At 41.0% G+C, this 26,005-nt stretch overlaps 1 protein-coding gene across 1 annotated transcript in view; it reads right to left on the bottom strand.

Annotated features, from left to right (window-relative positions):
• Nucleotides 1-26,005, bottom strand: part of ptpro (protein tyrosine phosphatase receptor type O) — a 63,336-nt gene that overhangs the window by 12,679 nt on the left and 24,652 nt on the right. Inside the window, exons 2-16 of the mRNA XM_080022674.1 lie at nt 24,852-25,122; nt 24,380-24,535; nt 23,557-23,709; nt 21,581-22,165; nt 19,883-20,044; nt 19,608-19,804; nt 17,889-18,009; nt 17,210-17,403; nt 17,004-17,115; nt 16,422-16,585; nt 13,280-13,400; nt 10,960-11,093; nt 6,119-6,257; nt 2,344-2,464; nt 1,342-1,410 (exon numbers count right to left, since the gene is read on the bottom strand). Of these exons, the coding sequence (XP_079878800.1) occupies nt 1,342-1,410; nt 2,344-2,464; nt 6,119-6,257; nt 10,960-11,093; nt 13,280-13,400; nt 16,422-16,585; nt 17,004-17,115; nt 17,210-17,403; nt 17,889-18,009; nt 19,608-19,804; nt 19,883-20,044; nt 21,581-22,165; nt 23,557-23,709; nt 24,380-24,535; nt 24,852-25,122 (2,699 nt within the window). The remainder of the gene's footprint in view (nt 1-1,341; nt 1,411-2,343; nt 2,465-6,118; nt 6,258-10,959; nt 11,094-13,279; nt 13,401-16,421; nt 16,586-17,003; nt 17,116-17,209; nt 17,404-17,888; nt 18,010-19,607; nt 19,805-19,882; nt 20,045-21,580; nt 22,166-23,556; nt 23,710-24,379; nt 24,536-24,851; nt 25,123-26,005) is intronic.

Here is a 26,005-nt window from a genome sequence, read left to right as displayed (position 1 = left end):
GATTAACTTTTTTTTTTTTAAGGTGGGAGCCAAGGTCTGCCTTAACTGACCGTCTTTCAGCAGTTATATTAATCACGTTCAAAAGTCACATGAGACCTTTTAAAAAAAATTATACTTCCTCTATTGTGCGGACCAAGGGGTGTGGTCAAGCTGCGGCTGCAGACGGCAGCGCGGCTCCCTTTCCTGCGGCCGCCAAGCTGCCTCGAATCGCCCGAATCAATGCCCACGCAGTCCGACTGAAGGCAGGTAGCTCTCTTAATATTTGTCGTTCTTGCAGAGGGGGATCGGTGTACAGGGCTTGAAAGCCGACCAGGAGCCCAGTCACAGCACCAGCGGCAAGAGAGTCAGTCCTCCAGCACCCGATTAAAACATTATCCTTATTATTTATCATTTATGGCCAGCGAGCCTTTCTGTTTAGAGTTATTAATAAAGATTCTCGCCATGTTGGCAATCCACCACTAGAAAGACTCTGTCTCCCTCCCTTAAACCCTACCTGTGGGCAGAGACTCCCACATTTATGTACTGTATCAGACGAGTTTTAGGTCACAAGATACATTTCATTTAACAACGTCACTATACATGAGTCCCCATTTTCAAGGGTTTCAACTATTCCATAAAAGAAATACAGTTTCTATACAATATCCATACAATACAATATCCAGTACATTACATCTTCCAATTTTTCCTACGCTTTTAAATAAAGGTACAGTAAACTTTAATCTTTAAATACGATAAAGCGTTTCAGCAGCGGCAAATTCAAAATGGACGTCGTGGCTTTGGCCTGCTAACAGTCTTATCGGCATCATCTGCTGCCAACCAAAATGCCCTATAAGCAAATCAGCGAGTAAAAATCCCTGCGCTGCTGCCTCATCTGGCTCTCCGAATCTCACTCTAATCTAATCTCTCTGGCTAAATGTGACTTTTTTGGGGGGGGGGGTCGGTCACGTGTGAGCAGGGAGACCAACAGGTTCTTTTTGCAGAACAAAAAAAACCTCCTGACTGTTAAAAACAGGGTGTTTTAAGTTTAGGAATATCAACCAAATGGTTTAAGAAAACCAATTAAATGTTGTTCTTTTGTTGCACATTTAATGTTGTGAGAGGATCCCAACCCTAATCGTTAAGAGTGAAGAGATTTCCATTTGACAGAGACCTGAGCAGAAGCGGCTCGTAAAAACAGGAATCTGTCGTTGAATCTTAGCAGGTAGATGGGGTGGAATTTTATTTCCCAAGACCAACATTGTCTGATTAAAAAAAAAAAAAAAAAAAGAATAAAAAAATTCAAATATCAATTAATATATATATATACACACAGTTATATAAAAATATTAAAAAAGATCCTACCAGTTGTACGGAAGCTTTCCATCCCTCTCGAACGAAGCAAAATTGACAAAGGTCTCCGCCCCGCAGTCTCTGCAGGGGGGGGTAAAAATGTTCAGCAATTTTGATTAGTCGACATGATTCAATGACGGATCTCAAAAGAACACAGCAAGTAAAACATCAGTGAGCGACAAGCTTGAGTAACGACAAATTGTAGCCCCGCTGAATGACAAGCGTCCAAGCAGTCTTACATTGAGGGGGAAACATTTGCAGGAGACGGTAATTTAAACGAACAACATAAAATAAAACAGTAAAACATGGCCAAAAAAAAAGAACAACTCGGTTCCCTTTGTTCCTACAAAAAGATGTTCAAAAGAATTGGATCGTTTGTGAACAACCCCACACTACTGTGTGCCCTGATCGCAGAGAGCTGTGCCCCGTTCATTTTCGCACTTAACAGGAGAATCAGGTGAGGGTACAGCCCTAGAAATAATTAATAATATTCGGACACATGCAAAATAAATCCCCATATGTTTAATGGACTGTCCCTCCCCCGCGAGCACAAAGCTGAAGTGACGAGCGGGAGCAGACTCAGCAGAGAAACTAAAAAGTTTTTCCAGAAGTCCTTGAACATATGATGGAAGACAGTCAATAATGATAACTAAACAATTGTGATAATATTTCATATCCTCCTGTAACTTTCACGGCAAAAAAAAACACAAAAAAAAAATATATATATATATTATTTGCGGTCAATACCGTCACTTAACCGGGACATTGCAGTAATGCAGTTATCATCTCAGTCCTAGTTCTGACAAAAAATAGGACATTTTTTGCTAAATATATAATCAAAATCAGTGCATATACTATGAGGAAAACAGGTTCACCATTTCTCAAGCAAGGCCTGGTTCATGGTTTCAGTACATCTAGCTACTCTAGAACATCTGGGTACCTCCGGCCTTTGGAATCTACAGTAGAAAATCTAGTCACTATGGTTCAAGGACAAACATTTTTACAGTTTTTTACCTTGTCATCTGCAGGTGCTTCTTACGTAGAACCAGCAGAAAAAGGAGCAGCAGGCTGACAAGCAGAACACTGAGGATGGCCAGGGCAGAGATGGCGGCAACACTGGGGTTCATCTCTTTGGCTGGAAACCCAACACACACACACACACAGAAATTAAGAGGCAGTGTTTCAGAGGAGCTTCCTTTCGCACCAAATCAAATGTAATTTTGGCTGCATTAAACTCTGAAGGAAGCTCCGTGGAGCAGTCCCAAATGGAGGACACTATTAATTTAGCCGAAAATATAAATTCTGACAGACAACCCTTAGATTTCATATAAAATAATCGTTATTTATTCAGCATCTTTTCAGTTTGGGCGTCTTTGATCTACCGCTCATCACTCTCGGTGAGGTGTCAAACGCACGCATACTCAAGCACCTTTCCCACTTGCACTGAAAGCTGTAAATCTACTGGCAATGTTCCGTATTGGTGTCATGTAGGAATGGGAGCTGGTGTCGATGTTCCTTGAAAGTCGTTCTGTAAAATTTCCCTATCTTTAAGTAGTATAATTTTCCAGCAAATTGCCGGAACGGTCGTGAAAGTGAGTGTGTGGGAATGGAAGCAAGTAACATTTCTGTTAAGTATTGGTGGAGCCAAATCCTAATTAAGCCCAAATAGTGGGTTTTATGAATATTTATTTTGTAAAAATATTAAAAAATTGATGAGAAACTGAAAAACCTTCAGGTCTTTATATTCCTATTTGTTATACTTTTTCTTCTTAAAAATTCCACTAAGACCCTAGCCATGGAGGTCAGTCTTTTAGAGTTAGGGGTACGCTGGGGGGACATCGGGTACAAGTGCTTTGCTTGCCCACCAGCAGAAGAGCTGGAGGGAAAGGGTGGGGATCGTTCCTTCTCCGGAGGCAGAGAGTGTAGGACAGGTTGAAAATTATCACACTGTTTTAATAACATTGGGTGAAGGTTATTGCATGTCTCATTTGTCAAACATAAGGGAGGCGTGATGATGTTTCCGTAATACCATCATTGTGTTTCACTGTTCATGGTTACAGATCTAAATTGGTGGAGTTGTACCGTTGGACTGTTGTAACAACTGTTTCCGCCCCTCCGACAGGGTTCCCATACATAAAAAAATATTTCACAATTGAAAACTACATGTGACATTTCACAATTAACCACATTCCGCCATATGTAAAATGCAAGTGAATATGTGTGTTTTTGGAAGAAATCACATTTGATAGCATAAAAGCACATGTGAACCCCATGTATAGAACATCCCTTGATCAACATCCCAACAACACAAGCCCACATAAAAGTAACTAAATAAATAAAAATATATATTCACACTGATCAGCCACAACATTAAAACCACCTGCCTAATATTGTAAAAGTCCCCCTCGTGCCGCCAAAACAGCTCTGTTTGCATGCTTTCCAGGCATGGACTCCACAAGACTTCTGAAGGTGTCCTGTGGTATCTGGCACCAAGCAGCAGATCCTTTAAGTCCTGTAAGTTGCAAGGTGGGACCCCATTGATCAGGCTTGTTGATCCAGCACATCTCACAGATGGTCAATCGGATTGAGATCTGGGGAATTTGGAGGCCAAGTCATCAACTTGAACTTTTTGATCATGTTCTCAAACCATTCCTGAACAATTTTTGCAGTGTGGCAGGGCGTATTATCCTGCTGAAAGAATCCACTGCCATCAAGGAATTACGTTGCCATGAAGGGGTGTACTTGGTCTGCAAAAATGTTAAGGGGTGAATATGTGTCAAAGTTACATCCACATGAATTCCAGGACCCAAGGTTTCCTAGCAGAACATTGCCCAGAGCATCACACTGACTCCGCCGGCTTGCCTTCTTCCCATAGCGCATCCAGGTGCCATCTCTTCTACAGGTAAACGACGCGCACACACCCGGCCATCAACATGATGTAAAGGAAAACGTGATGCATCAGACCAGGCCACTCTCTTTCATTGCTTCCTGGGCTCTTTCAGTGGTGGAAGAAGCATGGGCACTCTGACCGGTCTGCGGCTACGCAGCCACAATTGCAGCAAGCTGGGATGCACTATGTGTTCCGACACCTTTCTATCATAGCCAGCATTAACTTTTTCAGCAATATGTGCTACAGTAGCTCATCTGTTGGATCGGACCAGACAGGCCTTCGCTCCCCACGCGCATCAATGGGTGCCCATAACCCTGTTGCCGGTTCAGCGGTTGTCCTTCCTTGGACCACTTTTGGGAGGTGTTAACCACAGCACACCGGGAACACCCCACAAGACCTGCCATTTTGGAGATGCTCTGACCCAGTCTTCTAGCCATCACAATTTGACCCTTGTCAAAGTCGCTCATATCTTTACATTTGCCCATTATTCCTGCTTCCAACACATCAACTTAAAGAACTGACTGTTCACTTGCTAGCTTATATATCCCACCTCTTGACAGATGCCATTGGAACAAAGATGGCCAATGTTATTCACTTCATCTGTCAGTGGATTTAATTTCGTGGCTATGTGTGTGTATATATATATATATACACAGACACACACACACACACACACACACACACACACACACACACACACACACACACACACATATATATACTGTACAAATACATACATATATATATATACATATATATATATATATGTATATATATATATATGTATATATATATGTATATATATGTATGTATTTGTTGCGGTTTCGGTATCTTTATATTTATTAAAAACAATAAAAATAAAAATAAAAAAAAGTTAAAAGGTGTAAAAAACATTTTTTAGTAGTCTGCCATAACAGGCTTGCCGGCCTGTGCGGTGAAGCCACTACAGATGATACAGAATGCGGCAGCGCGACTGGTGTTCAACCAGCCAAAGAGGGCACATGTCACTCCGCTGCTCATCGAGCTCCACTGGTTACCTGTAGCCGCCCGCATCAAGTTCAAGTCTCTTATGCTGGCCTACAGAGTGATTGCTGGGAATGCTCCCGCCTACTTAAATGCTCTCTTGCACATGTTGCCCCCCGGATGCTGCGCTCTTCAAATGAGCGTCGCCTGGCTCTGCCGGCCATACAGCCACGGCAATCCAGGCTATTCTCATTTGTAGTTCCACGTTGGTGGAACGAGCTGCCAAAAATGACCAGAGCAGGGACCTCCCTCTCTGTCTTTAAGAAGCACTTGAAGACCCAGCTCTTCAGTGAGTACCTCCTCTCCTAACCTACAATTACTTAGCACTACTTAGCAGTATTTATTGTTACACTAATGTTGTTGTTACACTAATCTCTGTCGCAATGTAGCTTGAATGTTATTCTCCCTTGTAAGTCGCTTTGGATAAAAGCGTCTGCTAAATGACTAAATGTCTGCTAAACGACTAAATGTAAATAAATAGCAGGGCCGGCTTTGCTATTACGCTCTGTGCGTAGTTTAAAAAACAAATTGACTTCCCGCGCAAAAATAGAGAAATGCCGCACGGCTCCGCATGGATACCGCACGGCGAAGGTGGCCAGTAGAGCTCCAACAGTGGATTCAATAGGAAGCGTGCACTTACGGCACTTCACGCGTCCGGTGGACTTCTACCGTGATACCGCAGTTCCCGTGTACGTGTTGAAGCGTAGAAGGCGCGCCGTACGGTTCTATAACATACTTTGTACCTTTGCATCCCTAATATATATATATATATATACATATATACATTGTATAATACAAAACAAATTCTGAAATCTAAAATAAGGAAATCATGTGACTTTTTTTGGAAGGGGTTCGTCCGACGACATGCGCCCTTACCCACGGTGGTGATGGTGATGTAGGCCGGCTTGCTGGGGGTGCTGTAGCTATAGCTGGTGACAGTGCAGTTGTAGGTGGAGGAAGGCAGCAGGCCTGAGACTGTGACCACGTGTGAGGCGGAGGTCTGGGACTCCTGGGCCTGTAGGGAGACAAATTATGAACCCAGTTGTGATTTGTTGTGCGAAGGCCTCCCGCTAAATCGATATGACAACCATATCATGATATGCATTGTTGGATCATCATGGTCACAGAAATCTTGTCATAAGAATTTGATGACAAATTATTGCTATATTGCCCGGGCAAAACAAACCCAAGACTCCAGAGGGTTAAAAAAAAAATAGCAATACCTATACCAGATACCAGAGTCCGGGCCAGGTTACATGTGTGTGAGGTAACGATGTTCAAGGCCTATCTGCAATGCTGTAGATGACATACGACCAAATTTTTCACCAAATTACAAACCTTCTTTTGTAATGGAATACATACATAGGTAATATTTTTGACAAATCTGACATTGGTGATCATTTTCCCTCTCTCTAGGTCTTTTTGGGGGTGTATTTTTAGTGTAGTTTATATCATTGCATATGGTTATTGTTACACTAACTGTATTTTTAATGAAGTTGTTTAATTGCTTATGGTTATTGTTACAACTAACTACAATTCAGGAAGATTGTATACATTATATCTCTGTAATGTCTATAAATTCTGAATGTGATGTTATTGTGTGTCAGCTTTATGATGCCTGCTGTGCTTCATTTAATCCAATAGTCTTCTGGTAATACTTTAACCTAATTATTTTCTTCTTTAACATCATAAACGTTAATAGTAATAAAGTATTACCTGTCACTGTAATTTCATATGGTTTCTATTACAACTAACTACAATTCAGGAAGTCTGTAAACGACGTTATCCGTGTTCCAAATGCAACACCTACCTCGTGTTTAATGGCAGTTACCTCTGCGATTGTGCATACGTACAGTCTGTCAGAGTTTGTGTCTTATATTGTGCAGTGCTATCACATGATCATTGCGGAGATGAGAAATGAAGCGGGTTTTTTTTCTAACTTTTCCAACAAAAATGGACAGATTTGGATCAAACTCGCAAGACGGCATTTCAGAACTGCCCCGAATCCAAATTGTATTCATCATCGGTTACATCCATAGACTACTTACGTCAGTTTTTAATTAACAAAAACAATAGGGAGAGGCTGGATCCCCAATGAAAGAAATACAGCCTTAAATCTGATGTCTTGTGGTTGAACGCAGGTCAAATTATTTTATTTATTTGAATATATCACACACAACGTCCAATCAAGGAAGGATAAAGGAAGGAATCTCTGTCTGTCTGTGACAAAGAGTCACAAAGAGGCATTTCCACGATGTATGACTTTAACTGGCAGTTTAATCTTGCATTTTAGAACACATGAAATTCATTGGCATTTTGTTAACCTGTGCCACTCAAAAATAAAATTTCAAATCAGACGGCTGACGACCACCCCCCGAAAATAAACACTTCCAGCGTTTGCAGCCATTTTCTGCGATTTTTCTGAATGTCTTTCTTTCAAATCAAATAATTTCTAAGTTTTGTACGAAATAAATATTCGTAAAAAACCCACAATATGTGCAGAGAGAGAGAGAGAGAGAGAGAGCTCAGAATCATCCTATATGGCGAGTGTGCGAGTCACTCTTCAGTTAATTGCTCTAACGAGGCATATAAAGTTTGGAGGAACCCCCCGGCAATATGGTCACCTCCTAAGTCAGATGTCATAAGTGGTCGACCGATATGGGTTTTTCAATGGCCGATGCCGATATTTTCTGAGCGGGGCAGCCAATATATAATGCCGATATGAGGTTGTTGTTTTTTCAAATGAGACACAAAATTGCTAAACTTAAATGAGCATTTATTTCACACTAATGCTATTGTCTGCATTGTCCCTGCAGTGCACTTTTTTAAATAAAAAATGTATCAACTAAATAAATGTCCACAGGTAATCAAAAGACTATGCTTTGTAAAAAAAAAACGTATGAATGAAAAATAAATCATTATAAACGATGAAAAAATGTTTTATAATAAACAGCGTCATATTAAATTCTGGTCAGGAAACAGAGTCTCCCCGTTACAGAAGCACAGGATTTATTATTTATTGAAGTTAAGTATTTACACAAAAACATCCAGTTTTTACGAACTTCAACATCAACGGAATAGCATTAGCTAATAGCAGTGGAACGCAACGGAATGGGACACACAGCCAGGCAGCCAGGCAGGCAGGTGGGGGGGGTACAATTGTATGAAATATTACACACTCGCTGAAGGTACAAAATTTCCAAATTTGGTTGCAATCCAATTCAGCATTGAAGAGTTATGTCCAGTTAAGGACATCAGGCCATGCCTCAAAAGTTTGGTAACCAATTGCCAAACGGTTAGTGATATCAAAAAATGAACTCACCGGTCTTGTTCAGGGTCATCTAAATATGGTATCTTCCAAATTTGGTGAAGATACGATAAAATATGTGCAAGGCAAAAAGTCAAAAAAGGCAAAAAATGTGTTTACCAAAAAGTTCAAAATGGCAGAAGAATTTTGACGATGCAAATGGCCCTGACCTATATCACTCAAATCGGCATCGCCCATGGAGCACACTGTGCAAATTGGTTTTGCTACGAAAACGCACAAAAAACAGCAAATAAAAATAATAATGAGAAACAAGATAACAAGAAAGAGTGAAGATAAGAGTGATTGCTCGCAGCAATCACACAAATACTATAATACTGTCGCAACAACCCATAACTGGAACTAAAACTGAAATGTGAATGTGTTGGAAGAAAGAAACTATGGGAAAAATGTGTTTTTCTTGGTATGGATTTTATTGGGTTGTTTTTCCAAAATATCTTATTCAATTCCCAACATTTAACCTTGGATATGAACCTTTCGATTACATATTTGATTTGGAAACTTAGTATTACTGATTGTCTTTCTTTTTTTCTATATGTCGCATCAGTCCTGTTTTTTATCTTCTATTATACATTGTATTATATTATACATTTCCTTTCCCTGCATGTTCTGGACTGGCATTAAAGGAAAGGTTTCGCAATTTTTTAAGGCTTAAGCATTTGCCCCATTGGAATGCATTTAAAGCACAGTGGGAAGCTGCAGCTGAGTGGTATGTTTCTAGTAAAGTTACTATTAAAGCATTCAGCGAGGTTGTGCTATGAACAGTTATAAATAGTGGGAACCAACATTTTAAAGGAAGAGTTATAAGTCCACAATTTTTGTCACATGTACATGCATTGACCTCCCGATGGGAGTATGCCATGGGTCCAGACTGATGCTTGAATGAAACCTACCTATGTACTTCATGAGCAGTGAGTATAAAACGGGGAAGAACTTCAAATGATCCAAACGATTGGGTTGAGAAATAGTCAATCTATCATACCCTTTAATAGCATTCATGTGACGCAAATAAGGCTTTGACCTATGGATCCACAGTAGTTTGGCTTAATGCTGGTAAGAAAACTGTGATTGGCTGAGACAGCAATGGGTGGGACAAAGTGGAAAGGGGCCTCTTTTAATTGGAGGACATTATGACTCACGTTTAGTTTGGACCAGTGGTCCAATTTTTGTGTTTTTTTTCTTCAGTTTAATGGTCTGGGCTAATACTTTCAATAATCAGAAGACACATTTCTGTCCTCTTTACTGTTTGCAGATGTGATTTAATTATTCCTCTTGACAAAGTGGGCCATTGAGGCCCACAGAGACTGTAAAACATTAATTATGCATACAAGATTTGATTTAATTGGACTTGGAGGACAGCCAAAAAGATCATAATGTGTGGCAACATTTGGAAAGATCTTGCATCGAGTTGACCGTTATTTGTCAGATTGTTACCTAAACTGCTTCTTCTGCAACGGCAACCAAAATCTGATGAATTTGGGGATCAAACCAATAGTGTCTAAATAGCAGAATTCAAATGAAGCAAACTAAACAACTGCAAGAAAAAAAGCATGTGGCGGTGTTATGATGTTATGTAAGAGATGATGTCCAGCCAGCATTACCGCAAAATAACCCCCGACAGGGTGATCAGGGTCACCCTTGCATCACTCTGAAGAGGGTTATTTTGCGATGACTGGCTTGCTGCATATTATCCCGCTTATAAAACAGCTACTTACAAAATAAAAGAATACATTGAGACAAATTATTGATTTAAATTATTCTATAACTAGTATGCCTAGCAGGGGCATTGCTAGGATGCAAAGACATTGGGTTTAGCCCGACCAGGCAAACTGTCGACGGGGGAGGGGTTAGACAGTGACAGAGAAAGTGCCTCATTACCCACAGTGCTGTATATACACGGTGCTGTGAACAGCCGAACGACGCCACTCAAGCCTAGTTTAGAAGCTAAGAAAAATTGTCCACAACAACACAGGTGCAACACTGCAACCACATAGAAAACTATTCACCCTACAAAAAAACTTTGGCATACACAATACCATCCCATTACTGTTATTAATGTGAAATTGGACAAATCCGCATTCATCTCCTCAAGTCTTCTATTGTGGTTTGTATGTAGCATCACAAGGTGTCGCTGCTAGCGAATGTTAGCATAAGCAAGAGCTATGGGGGCTAAGTGAGAGAAAGGATGGTAAACCAGGTGGAGAAGCGCTTGCCTGTGACAACGGTCATTATTATCAGACAGTGGTCATTATTCAGAAATTATCAACCACTATTCACATTATTCAGAAATAACCAACCACTACTTGCAGCTACTGACCAATCAGATTAGAGTATTCCACAGAGCTGTGTAATACAGAGATGTGATAATTAGTAAAAAAAAAAAATCCTTTACCTTGAGCTGTGCGTTGGGTCTGGCGAGTTTACAGAATATCTGGTAGAAGTCCACCAGGCCCTCTTCCGTCCACAGCAGGGTCACAGACGAGGGGGTCGCATTAACTGCGTACAGGAACCTTGGAGGGGCCGGCTCTGCGGCCAAAGTGACACAGAACGTCAGCACTAGAAATCCAATTCCCATTTATATCTAAACCGTTAGCCTTGTCAAAACCAAATGCATAAATTACAGATAAAGAATACTGAGAACTTCCAAAAAAGTTACGAGATCAAATGCAGGTTTAGTGCTGCTTTGTCACACACGCATTAATACTTCCTCTGTGAGTAAAAATAAATGCACGATCTAAGAGGAAGTGAGAAAACGACATTAGCTTATGAAATTGAAAAGAAGAAGAATGTTTCAGTGGATTTGGGGGTCACTGGTTTACCATGTCTGAGAGATGGTGGAATTTCTTGATTTTCTTTTTTAAAATGCATCTAATCTGGCAATATTTTGAAGGTTGCGAGAGTATTAAGTAGGGTAGATCTGTGCTACGTATTGAGGAATGAAGAACTACTTTCATTTGTGAGCGGTAGAAAATAATGAAACAATTAAAAAGGATATCACAAAGACACACACCCCTATGCACCTCTGGAGAGAGGGAAGAGAGAGAGAGAAGTGGAGACAGAATAAGGCAGATACAGGAAGAGGTGACAGAAAGAAACAGAAAGCCAGATAGAAAAAGAGATAGACAGGCAGACAAAGAGAACGGCGGCCAGAAAGACAGGCGGATGGATGGACAGAAAGATGGATAGATAAAAAGACGCACAGAAAGATTGAAAAACAGACAGAGAAACAAAGACGGACAGATAGAGACAGATGAACAGACGGATGGATAGAGACAGACATAGAGAAAGAGAGACGGGGGGCAGAAAGACAGATGGATGGACAGTTGGTCAGACAGACAGACAGACAGTGACAGAAAGATGGACACATACACAGACAGACAGATGGATGGAGAGAGACAGACATACAGAAAGACAGACGGACAGACAGACAGGCAGACAGACAGAAAGATAGATGGGCGGATGGAGAGAAAGAGACAGCCATACAGAATGACAGAGAGATGGACCGAAAGACAGACAGAGATTTAATGAGTCTCTCAGAGCTCATATAAAGAGATAGTTCTTACAGAAAATGCAACACTGTATTGAAAAAGAAGAAGAACAATCTTTATTTGTCACACACCACATGCTTGCACACACACGCTTTGGATGGTGGCCGGTGAAATGAGGCCTCTGCATTTAACCCATCCTGGCTTGTCCTTCCTCCGGGGCGCCCGGGGACCAGGGGATGAGTGTCCATCGCTTGTCAGACGATGATGGGTGCACGTTTTTGGGGGGGGGGTCCTTACTGACGTGAGGTGGAGAAAACCCCATGTGAGCACGGGGAGAACATGCAAACTCCACACAGAAAGGCTCCTATTTGGGAGATAACCCGCCGGAGCACAGTGCCAACAGCGCCCCAAGCGGGAATCAAACCCAGGACCTTCTTGCTGTGAGGCAGAAGTGCAATGCACTGCGCCACCGTGCCACAAATTTGCCAATGAAGGCTGATCTCTGGTGACAGTATGCATATTTCTCAGTTGTTCTTCTGTAAAGACCAGACCACATTGTTGAGATAAGGATAACCCCCCAGGGGGCTCGACAGAGCATTGTGGTTATTCTTATAGCACAGTAAGACCGTACCTGTGACCTGGGTTTGACTGACTATCTCCCATTGTACGAGAGAAACTCCCGGGGATATGATTGAGGGGGCAAAATCCTGTAAATGACAAGATGACCAATGGTACACAACCTCTCATCGGTATAAAACCCTCTTCGGTAGAAGCAACGGCAGACTGATCAGACCACTGTTTCTAAGTACTCTGTATCTTTCTCTTTATTCTACAGAATAAATATCTTTAATACTCTCAGTTTGTTTTCCCGTAGCAGGCAGATTAACTTCACCGATCACGCAGTGAGAATTCTCCAACAAGGGACAGACAGGCAGAAAGAAATACAGACGGATGGATGGACGGACAAAAAGAGGGACAGCCAGAGACAGACAGACGGACAGAGAGAAATACAGAAAGACAGACAGATGAACGGACAGATGCACACATAGAAAGACAGACACACACAGACAGATAGATAAACTGACAAACGGATGGACAGAGAGAGACATACAGAAAGACAGACGGACAGAGAGAGAGAGAGAGAGAGAGAGAGAGAGAGAGAGAGACAGACAGACGGACAGACAGAAATACAGGAAGACGGACAGACAGACTGTTCTTGCTGACCTAGTTTGATGATGTTGGCCATGGAAGTGTTTCTGCTGCGCTCAGTGCATGCCGTCACAGTCAGGTTGTAAATGTCTCCCGGAGGCAACGGCAAGCTGGCACGCATGACGTTCCGAGTCACCTAGAACACACGCACACGCACGCACACGTTTGATCTTGTAACACAATAGATCATTTCCATTCTTTCTTTTTTTAAGTGGAATTTGAAAAGAAAATTCACAGCACACCCAGTGACCTCTCACTGGCGTGCCACCGCAAAGCGATTGAAAAACAGTAGTCTAGAAATGTCATTTTCTCCTGGTCGACACACTCCATGGCGGCTAATTTCCTGTCTGAAATCAATGTCATCGTTCTTGGTATTGATCCTGATGTCTCCGGCCGATAGAGGAGGAGCAGTGTTTACCACAGAATTAGATTATATTTGTGGTGGTAGCTGGCCGAGGGAAGGGGGCTATTCCACTAAAATAGTGAGTACACTGAGTTCCAATAAAATAGAATATATGTCACCAAGTTTCAGTATAATGCAACTTGTAACTCTCATTGAGTTTTAGTAGGACACAACCTATAACTAACATGGAAATGTCCAGTTAAAATTTCTAATCGTTTTACTGAGTGACTCATCAAGAACCCAGTTTCAAAAAAAGAGTCAAACCTTTCAGCACGAGCCGAGCTTGTGATGTGCACTACGAACCAGAGCAGCAATCTTTACGAGAACGAGTACAAGCACATGAGCACTGTATTGGGCGGGTAAATTTGACCGGCACAGAATCAGATATATCTGACACTGAACACTGACACTTAATTTCCACACGACACAGGCCACGTATACCTCCGGTTGCCTATCTCAGGGGGATAGGGTTGCTGATTTTGCCCATTTTCAAAGTATTTTTTAAAGAGGTAAGTTTCTCAAAAACAAAGCATTCAGCGAGGTTGTCGTATGAACAGTTGTAAATGATGGCAACATTTTCAATGACTGGGTTGAAAAAAAATCCTTTAGGTTGACAACAGTAACAGAAAAACCCTTAATCATTGGGGGAAGGAAAAAAATGTTGTTGCAATGGCCCAATCCAGACATTAAGCTTGTAAGCACAGGTAATTAGAACTCAAACACCATCTCAGATCTCCACACCCTCCATGATGTCTTAGCAGCTCTGTCTTCTCTTGCTTTAATCAGGATCCAGTGGGAATAATCAATACCCACTTCACCGAGCCGTAGCCCGACAAGCTGCTTGGGGCTGTCGCGTTACATGCGCCATCGAAAAACAGTCACACTTTAACAGGAGGCTTTAAACAGTAAGTCGCAGGATTACAGACATATTGAAGACATACTCACAGCCAAATTCTTGCTAACTGAGATGTTGGCTCACTTTTAATAAGAGAGAATTGGGCGACACATATTGCCAAACCTAGACCAGGTATGGACGATTCTGGACAAGAAGTTTTACAATTTTACAATTGTAGAGTTATTCATATAATTTGCATACGTTTAGGCACAAATTAATCTTTGAGCTCTCTATGTGCACTATAAGGACAAGGATAACCCCTTTTTTGTACAACTTTTAGGAACTTAAACAAATTATATTTTTTCTGTTGTCTATCCAAAGATTGTGACCTATTTTTATTTGAAGCAGTGGAGTCTTAAATAATCACAGTTCGAGATATAATTCTTGAAGGCAATTGAAGTATCTTCATTGTGAATTTTGCATGTTAACAGCTACATTGTGGGTGTCCCAGTTACAATGCCCATTATGTAATGTGCCTATTCTAGCCAGAATGCTGCAGCTTGTTTATCCTGGATACTGTCAGGTTTCGTAGAGACAGCCCAACTACATGCGTAGTATACACCAAAGGACTTTAGCTCAGGTTATCGCTTCCGAGATAAATTTTCCAAAGAGAATCATAAGGACAGCTCTTGTCGTTCTATTTGAGACGGTCAGAAACTCTACTGATCAGTCCCAGACCACTCTGGGATTACTCTGCGAGAATATCAGATTGGTTTGATATTATCTTAGATCTCAAGCCTTGTCTTAAGTCCCAAGGCTTAAGTCTTGGCTAAAGGTCTTTTAAAAAGTATTTTGGTGTATACCTGCAATTGGTTTACTCAAAGTTACTTTTGGGGCCAATTAGCAGGCACTTCAGGCATTTCATTTCATTTTATAAAGCTATGGTAGTTTTGGGACAGGCTTTCTGTTAATAATGACTTGTGAGAGAAAAATTATTACGATCAACTATTTTGAATGAGGACAAAGGCCTCTACCTCCAAAAGGGGGTTTTAAAACATTTGTCTCTGTCTCCCCAGAGTTCATGTAAAGAGAAATGTTTTGCTCCTACAATGTCAATTCTAATATGAAAGAATCAGATCACACTTGGCCCTGTTTACCTTCTATAGAGATGAGGGACACTCAACAGGGGAACCTAGAAGTGCATTGTCATGCAACCCGCTTCTGCCAGGTCAAGTTTGCAAGTACTTGTTATTTCCATTGTCTAGGGGGTGGGGGGGGCAGACTTGTTGGAGACCTCTGACCCAAACCACACCCTGGTTTCCTGTATAAAGCCTCCTGTCTTTTTCTGTGATATCAGATTGATCAGAGCACTGCTTTGGAGCAGTACTGAATCTTTCTCTTTATTCTGCAGAATAAATAATCTTGAATATTCTCAGTTTTGTTTTCTTGTAGTGGGCAGATTAACCTCACGGATCATTGCGGTAGAATTTCTTCCACAGACTATATTCACATTCATTCACCCTCATTTCGCACTGGCTACAAAGAAGCTGCAATGGAATACTTGAAGAGATGAATGCCAATAAGTCCAATTTTACATTAAAACAGTAAAAAGGTCATATACAGGGCAACCTTTTTTCTGTAGGAGGAATAATTTGCTACATTGTTGCTGGCTAAGCTATGTTGTTATGGACTATTTTTATTTAGCTAACAAGTGGAAGCTTTGCCGTCGTGGAGCATGCTGCTGCGCTATGCATACTAGTTTTAAAATCATTTCAAGTCAGTATTCAATCTCAATGTATTATTTTATTTCGTAATTAGCCATGTAATAAGTGGGATAATGTGCAGCCAGCATATTATTATTGCAAAATAACCCTTGACAAGGTTGTTCTTGTTTCTCTGATGCAGGGTGACGGACTCACATCAATGGAGTAGCTCTTCTTGGGGCCCTTCTTGCCCACAGCGACCACCTGCCAGTGCAGCATCCTGGAATGGGACAGGTCGACGAAGAGCTCTCCGTACGTCCAGCGCACGTACAGCACCCCGTGGGAGTAATCCACCGAGGAGATGTGAGGAGCTTCTGGAGCTGTGGGTGGGAGAGGAGAGTGTGAGGGCATGTGTACAGAGAAAGAGAGGGACATTCATTGTGTTCCAATGTATTTATTTGTTCACAACCCCTACATACAAAAGCAATTCAGTTCATTTGAACCATAGTATATCGAGGACTTGCCGCAAAAGGGCCGTGCCTAACGGCAAAGGTCACCAAACTTTGACCTCAAGTAAAGATTGAAAACACAAAGGCGTACGAGAAAAATTTAAATTGAGTGTGCCGTAAAACATGCATTTAACACTTGATGAATTTGTTTTTCATGAAATTATCTTTTAAATTAGTAATTTAAACAAGCCTTATCTATATAAAAATAGAAGTGATTAATATTGACTCTTGGCATATTGGTAAGTTGGTAATCAAATAATTACTGTCAAAAGTTTCCAGAGCTACGCACCCGTGATGAAGCTCACAGTGGAAGTTTCGCAACAGCTGAGAGACGGGTCACCCCACGTCACCATGGATACCCGGAAATTGTAGTACCAGGCCGGCAGCAAGTCAGTCACTCTCTGTAGGGAGCAACAAAAGTCCATAAGTCAGTATGAGTGCATCGCCAGCAAGACAAGTCATAAGAAGGCTACAACGTGGAGAGCTGCACGTTACCACTGATGCGATGACCGAGGCAGTGGCGGCGATCTCGTAATAGGTGGTCCACTCAGACGCCAGTGTGACGGGGTTGAAGAAGAATGTCTGGAGCACATACTTGCGGAAGGCCACGTGGTACGGCCGCTGCCAGCTCAGGATGACCGCCGTGGGGCCCAGGGGGTAGACCACCAGCTCCCGCACCCCTGTTGGCTCTGGGTGCGGAGGCATACATCAGGGTCAAAGTTCAACAGTGTCAAAATGCAGCAGCAGTTGTGGTTGAAGGGAAAAACACTGTAGGATGTAGAAGGAAGTTATACCGTAGCACAAAAGTAAGGGATAATGTGCACCCAGTCGGTAGTTATCTGAGTGATAATAATCACCCAGTCGGTGATAATGACCTGCTGGCTGCACATTATCCCGGCAGTGACCCATCCAAAGCTACAAAGACTACAATAACATAGTGAACTATACGCCCTACAAAAAATTGTGACGTGGGATGTGTAACAAGGGACGTGAAACCATGCAAAGAAGTGGTTTGACAACGTTCATAATTGAGAAATAACTATAACAATTAGAAATAATAAATCTGCTTATTGACCAATCAGAATCGAGTATTCCACAAAGCTATGTAATAATAGCAAATAATACACACAATATCCACGCAGCAGACAATTCAGCCCCCAAATGTGTGACTCACCTATATCTATGATGACAGGGTCAGAGGGGGGGCTGATAAGAGGGCCGTTGGTGTGGTACACCACCACCCTGTACTGCGCCCCGGGGGTCAGGTTAGTGATGATATCACTGGTGGTGTTTTCCTAGGGAAAATGCTGCCACGTTAACAATTTGCACCAATCGTTTCTTGCCAAAGGCTCCGGTGAGTTAAGAGACACTGAGCTTTAAAAAATAAAAAAAATAAAATAATTTATACAGATTGGCGTTGCTCTGTCCATAGTTGATTACAAAGCAAATGTGTGACACACCACAGCAAAACCCGCATAGTCACGCATTTCTAAAATTGCCACGAGCAACCAAATAAGTTGAAAAAACCTTTCTAGAAGGAAAGGTAGATTTTTCCATATTCGTGTTTCTTTGTGTTTTTTTTATCTCTCAACATATTTTCAAAACAGAGTTTGATTTATAAATAGAAGATAAATGTTAAACCGTGGAGTTAAATATTCCCGTTAGATTACATGGGGAAACACAGTTCACTATACTTAACAGTGCTGAACAACGCCGATCGATCGTTTCCTTTAAAGCTACTGTCCAGGTGAAAATCATTCCTCCATATTCCATGTGATGTGAAGTCACAATGTGAAACCGTTTCGATAGAGTTTGACCTTTAAATCTTCCGTGTTTTATACACACACCTGGATTCATTGTTGTGTAGGCGGACACGTAACACGCGAATAAGGAAGCTGACGTCACTTCTGTAAACAAGATGCAGAGCCTTCGGAAAACTTTGAGGGTGATTTTCTCAGAAACACAGTTTGCCGCACCCTTGTAATTAACAAGTCATAGCCTTACAAATATTTGCTTGATTCGCACAAGTGACACCTTGTTTTGAAGTTCTGATTCTCTACTTTCAAAGGATGTGAAAAAAAGTCACCAAAAGTACCTTAAGTCTACGGTGGGTCACATATGTGAGTGTGTGTGGACTAGAAAATGGTAATCAGTGGATACTTAAGCATGTAAACACTATACTATCGTAGAGAAATTGAAAGACATGTACAAGTGCTGTAAGATATAGCGAGGCTTGGTTTGGAAGGCCCCTGAAAAAGTTCTTTAAATCTTTACAAAGCTCTTAAAATTTTTTATGATCTATCCTTCACTTTGCGAATGGTACCCATCAGACGAAAATCTTCTCATTCCAATTTGATTTAAAAAAATAGATGGGGTGGGGGGTGAAGTTGTTGAACATGTTGACAATAAAAAGTTTTGCAACAAAATATTGAGTAAAACATTTTACCCTTAACCTTGGCTTTCAATTTGTTATAATTTGACTTTGCAATTAGTTACAATATCAAAACTGGTTCACAAATGGCCCTGCTCTTTAATGATATATAACCTCAGAAACATTTGGAGAATTTGATACATTAAATATATGTAATATGTAACTTAAATAACTTCATATCTTTATGTATCACAGACCTGCCAACCTTGGAGATGACAATATTTAAGACAAAATATTAATCAATTAAATTCTTATTAGCAATTAATCGATAGTCGACTAATTGTTAACATACCTAGTTGCGATGGCTTTGATATATATATAAAACCTAGCATAATTTTACCATCCTAATATATTGTATATTCACCATAAAAATGCTATTAGCAGAATGTAGGATGTTAAATCAGATGTTGGCATCGAAATATGTAAACACCCTTAATATTAAATGAAATGCAGTGGGTTCACCTCGCTGCAGTAGGTGCTCTCCATGCGTTGACTAAGGCTGGGTTTGAGGCAGGTCATGGACAGGATGGACACCAGGCTGCCATTATGGCTCTCGGAGGAAGGGCCCCAGGAGACCGCCGCTGTGCTGGAGCCCTGTAGCCGAACACTGACAGCCTGGGGACGCTCCTTGGGCTGCTCCAGACACTCACCGGCGGGACCTGTCCACCAAACAAAATAACATTTCACCAACCTCTAAGGAAAACCCTAAAGTGTATTGTTTAAAAAAGGCTACCTACTGAGGTAGAAGGTGAAGCCCGTGTTGGCCGTGCTCTCCCTGGCATCACAGTCTCCGAAAGAACTGAGTGTGGTGACCAGGACATAGTAGGACCCCGGCTCCGTCAGCTCTGTGAAAAACTCGTGGGTGTTCTCATCGACTGTGGCCATCTCTGTAGAGTTACCTGATAATCCGGTTATGGGAAAGGAAAGCGGGAGAGGAGTATATAAAGATATTCTTATTAGGATATGGGTTTAGTGAAAGACAAAATGTCTGCACTCATGGTGGAGTATATACATCTATCTAAATATTTTTTGATTAGCGCAGTGGCACTGAGCAGCTGCTGTGCTAATTAAGATTTTAAAGATTATTTTAATTTAGGATGTCAAATTATCTTTTTTATTTGCAGAATGTCTCTGAATTTAAAAAAAACAACACACACTGTTATTGTTTAATGGGAAAAAAACAGCTGCTCACTTTCCTGGAGTGAGCTGCTGCTTTATGGACAGCGGCAGTCGTAGCAATTGGCTAAGCGCAAAGGAATAGAAGAAATACAGTGATTTGTAAAAATAGTATTACTAATAATACATTGATAAAGATTAATTTGTGTTTGTGTTCTCAATAATTAAAATCATGGTATGGCTATAACACAATGCGCTGCTTTGTAAAGAGAAAAATATTTATTTTGCAATTTGAGTAAATTAAATAAAATGAACTACACAAATATAATGTGCTTAATCACAAATAATTATTTAAATAGATTGACTTCCCTATTTTAAATACATACTTCATAAGTGCAGAAATTATTTCATAAGCAGTGTGCTTCACCAGGATTTGCCAGCATCTTTACAATCGCCAACAGACAGTACTGGGACTTTATGAAGGTATGTTACTGTGACTGTTTCAATTGTGTTTTTCAGTACTCTGCGCTATCGAAACCAGAGAAAGACATTTCAAAGAGTTCTTTAATACTTTAGCGGCATAAACAAAACAAGATTTATTGTTAGTATGTATGATTAGTGATGCCACAGTGAGGAGTTACCAGTTAATAAACTCATGACAACGCTGGTGTTACTGGTAACACCGGACATTTTTTAACGGAGGGGCCCGTTATGCACGGCACAGATTATGCATGGAGGTTACCCATGGAGGGATACAGGTCCCGATCTAGACCCGAGCTAAAGATCTCGAGCCTTCTTTCTCTCCTCTCCTCTGACTCCACAGAGTGTGCTGCGACTTTGCGAAGCAGCCACTTTCACTTTCATTTTTGTAGTGTTCGACTAAGTATCTATAACATGCTTAGGATTTTAAAAATTAAGAGTTTTTTTATTTGATGAACGTCGGCGCTGATACGTGAAAATTAACCAAATAGGTTTTATTTCTCAAAAAACAAAAGAAGAAAAATGACAGTGGTGGGCAAGTAATGAAATCGGTGTATTACCTGAACACCGTGTAACACCGGTAACATTAATTATGATGGTCCATGGTCCATAATATTCTAGAAAATCTTATAAAGCTCTGCTCTGCTCCTCTGATGTATAATATCTCGTACAGCTACTACAGGACATGATTTCAGACCCCACCCAATGGTCAAAGAAAGATTCCAGCTTTTGTCTTCAATCGCTTGTAAAAACGAATGAAAAAGCGAGTTTTAAAAGTCACCTTTTATTTAATTTCTTTAATCTAGCAGCCAAACAACCCCACTCTATTGACACCTTACCATCTCTGGAGATGTAGACGCTGAAGCCGTCGTAGTGGGTGGGGTGCCGGGGGGGTAGCCAGCGCAGCTCCAGTAGAATGGGCGGCAGTTTGGTTTGCACCACCAGCGCGGGCTCAGAGGGAAGCCCCATGGCTGAGCCTGGCTCATTGGAGTCCTCGTACTCCGGCACCACGGCATTGACAAACTCCTCGTCTCTATCCATAGGGGGCAGGACCCCAGTGGGGATGGGCCAATAGGGCTTCTTTGTGAGAGTCCTCTCCCCCTCCTCCGCCTCCTTGCTCGTCTGGTTGCCGTCTGTGTTGACATTCACGTTGGCATCAGCGTAGTCCGCCATTGCGTCTGTGGCGTTCTGGAATATGTCATAGGGCAGCCGGATGGCAGCCTCTTCTGAGGTATGGTTCTCCTCCCCTTCGTTGTGCATCTCCTGCTCCTCCTGCTCCTCAATCAGGGGGACGTCGCGGGCCTGCCGGGGCGGAGTACCCCCGCCCCTCTGCTTGGGGGGTTCGCCTCTACGTACCTCACCTGGCGCCACCCTCTGACTCAGATGGACAATCTTACGGGTAATATTGCGTGGCGGGTTGGGAACTGCATTAAGAAATACAGTAAATACAAAAAAAAAGGTTGAAGGCGACCCTTAAAGGATATATTTGCTATTTTTCAAGTTGGTAAAATGAGGCAAAGGTTTAAGCCTTGAAACATTTAAAATCTTCTTTCTGACATTACAGTCCTATAAGCGTATAAGAGTATTCATTGAACATGTTTTGAATATCAGTAAAATCATATTTTATTTTATTTATTTTCAAAATATTTTTTCAATTGCTGCAGTCCATCCAAAGCATAACATTGGCTAAAGTAGGTTGCCAGCAGGAAACAGTGCTACTCCTTAGGTTATACTCCTGTGCGGGTATAACCTAAAGAGATTGATTTGCTAAAGTGCAAAAGAGTTAATAAAACCCGAAAGATTGACTATACATGTACATGTATAACTTAACGACCTACCCGTTTAACGACCGTTCAGACTTATGATCAGCTCATTATAGCTCAACAAGTCTATAATGTGGCTGCATACAATACAGCGGCGTGCGCAGTGTCTCAGCGTCAAGCATCTCATCGCATTACCGATCGTAACAAATATTTGAATAAGGCTGCTGTTGGTGAAAAACGGTGAACCAATCCTTTAAAGTGAGCAATGTGAGCAGTTGAGCGAGAAACACATCTACTCCCCCCGCTCCCCCTGCTCCCAATGAAGCAGAGGCAATTAATCAGCGTGAAGATATGCTATAGGGGAAATTAGGTGTCTGTGGGTGTTTATTAATAATTTGCGGCACAGCAGGAGGTCATCCATGGGATCATCACTGTAAGTCGGTACAGTTGTTAGCCCGTTAGTCGTGGCTATCGGGCTCCAAGTGTCAGTGTGACATTTTGACGTATAAATTATAATAATCAAATAATAATAAACTAATAATAATAATAGACTTCAGAGCAGCTAGTGGTGAACCAATTATTGTTCCGTTAAAAAAGAGACATTTACAGATAAAAATTACATTTTATTTGAACGTAATTTTCTCGGGAAATATGGTTGCCTACAATCATTGGAAAACAGCAAAGGAGTACTGAAAATCACTGAAAGTATAGGTTTGTTTTCTTTCTGTTTCTAGTCTCTTACATTAGGACAGAAAAGGAGATTTGTTTTTACAAGAATCAATACAATTCTGATATTCAGGGTTTGCTGCAATTTTTTGTTGTATAATTGTTTGTTGTATAATAAAAATTGTCTCATCGTATTGTGAACTGAAAAGAAGATTCAGTAGCCGTTGATTTTTGTAGTGTGATATCACTTAGATAGATAGATAGATAGATAAATAGACAGACAGACGGACACATATATACATACAAACATACATACATACATACCTACTTCGATTCAGATACATTTCTACGTGTCTCACTGCGTATATTGTTCCACAGTGATTTACCTGTTCTGTGTTGGAGGGCTATGTGGGTGACCTCGCTCCGTCTAACCAGGGTGCTCCTGTTGACAGTGGCCTCGGAGATCAACTGGAAAGTAATGTTCCTGTAGCACACGCCTGGCAGCCAGTGCTTGAATACTGTTTTTCCACTGTAAAAATCTACCCCCAAAAAAAGAGGTAAGTTAAGCCAGGAAAAAAAATCTCCTCACATATGGTCAAATAAAATTTGAATAAAATCTCTTCCTTAATTGCCTTAAATTCCTGAAGTACTGAAGTATTTAATCTTCAGGAAAATAAGTCCAAAAATACAAACTGTTTTGTGTACCATTATTCATCATTTGGTACCTTTTGGACATTGTGGTACATCATTTTGTAGTCCACAATGTTGTCATGCGTTCGTAAGCAATTTGGTCTGTGGTGGTACTGGGCTTTACAACTATGACAGTTGCATATATCACATTTTGTACATTCTGTAGATTTTTGTATTTTTGTTTTCCTTTTGTGTTTTTGTTGTAGTTTTTGAGACTGATATGCTGCAAAGACAAAATGTTTGAATCTGAAGATTTACTCACAGTAAGAAATCCCTCTGTGTAACAATTCACCTGGTGGGAATGCGACTCAACTGATGCACTGATTTATTTTTACGTTTGTAAGTATTCATATTTAGTTTAGGAAAATATACTCAAAATTTATTCCTGAATAAACTGATTGTGATTCCAATATAGGTGTTATTATATACTGTAAATATATATTTAAATGAATATTTGCTTATCATCATGATATGCATGCTTCCGTATCGCACAGCCGTCATTGGAAACCAAACTATCACCTTTATAGAGCATTGAATGTCGTTCTGTTCCCTCGGTGAAGCTGATGTTAACCCTGCTGAAGTAGTTGTTGGCTGGGGAGCTGATCTGGAACACCACCCCAGTCTCTGGAGACTCCTTATAGTCTGATATGAGCACACTGTCCACAGGCAGGGGCCCTGGGAGTTAAGAATCACATACATTTTCTTAAGGAATGAGAATAATTGCAATAAATCAGAACTGTTCAAAGCCAAAAGGCGTGTTGAGAACAAGAAGCGTACCGTTCAAGGCCCCACTGGGTGTTTCCTTGAGTTGGCATAACCTATATACTGTATTTCTTATATGTTACAGTAATTATTTATCTGGTCCCAAATAGGAAAAAAAAGATTCCCAATCCCCAATTGAAAGTAAACTGCCTACTTTAGTCTTCCTAATGATAGACTAAAGTAGAAGATAGACTAATGTAGGCATACATAGGCTGTTGCTTCTGCTTACTTGTGAGGACAACGACCGTTTTAAGAGGTTTAGACCACGCCCGGCCCTCTTTGGCCAGGAGGCCGATGGTGTAAGCGAGGCCGTGGTGCGAGGCGTTGAACACCAGCGGCGCCAGCAGGTTGCTGTGGTTCTGGAACTGGACCAAGTGAGTCCGTGGTTCGCCGCTGACTTGTGCTGCGTACTCCGTAACATTCTCACGCAGGTCTGCAGGTTCCAGTACGGCCACAATCCAGTCTTCTTCCCTCAGTGTTACCTGGAAGGCTGCAATGCTCTAAGAAAAGGACAGCGGAGCCACAAGACAGAGGAAAAAATTATCGGTCTGGCATGAAATAGCAGCACAATGACAGATGCTTGTATCAATGGTCCAGCATATTGATCCATTAGGACCAGTCGATAGAGTTTGACAATAATCAGCTTTTCCGTTATCGCTAAGTAGAGAAGGTTAAACACTTTCTAAGGAATACTGGTGAGAAACGGGCCCATCAACTTCAGTGACAATGCCATAATAAAGCAACAAACTCCCTTAAGTAAGTACAGAAGTAAGATTATCTACACTCACAAGTTCACAAAACATACAGAACAAAATAAAAAAATAAGTTATAGACAGCTCAAGACATACAGTGTAAATTTACAATTAAATAAGAATAAATTCAGCAATGTGCAACGCAGCATATGGTAAAGAAATAATCGTTATGCGAGCAGGAGATTTATTCATGGCAGTGTATTGTTAGTATTAATTTAAGTAACCATGCTACTACAATGGTACAAAATAGTGTTACTGTTTGTAAAGCTGAAAAAAAAGTATTACATGTTCTGCAAGTTCAAACAACCTTGACAACAGCATTTTCCTAGTCTAGCAAATATTACAGCTCTAGTACAGAGTGAATGAAGCCAAGATGTCCAAATCAATCCAACGAATCAGGGACAGAGGTCTGCAACCTTGGGAGGAACTAACTTATGGGGTCACCGGTCACCATGGTTTAGAAAAGAGGGAAAGTCAACAAACTGCCTGACTGCAGGGGCTGACAACAGTGTTTCATAGTTCTTTTGCACTGTGTGATATGTTTGTCACAGTATTTTATTCCAACATTTATTTTTTATATTTTCATATTCATACTATTATCATAGAAGAACAAGAAGATACATACATACTC

This window comes from Zeus faber, assembly GCF_960531495.2.
Source record: "Zeus faber genome assembly, chromosome: 21".
In the NCBI taxonomy this organism is placed as follows: domain Eukaryota; kingdom Metazoa; phylum Chordata; class Actinopteri; order Zeiformes; family Zeidae; genus Zeus; species Zeus faber.
The sequence above is the reverse complement of the archived record's forward strand: the minus strand, read 5'-3'. Positions and strand labels throughout refer to the sequence as shown.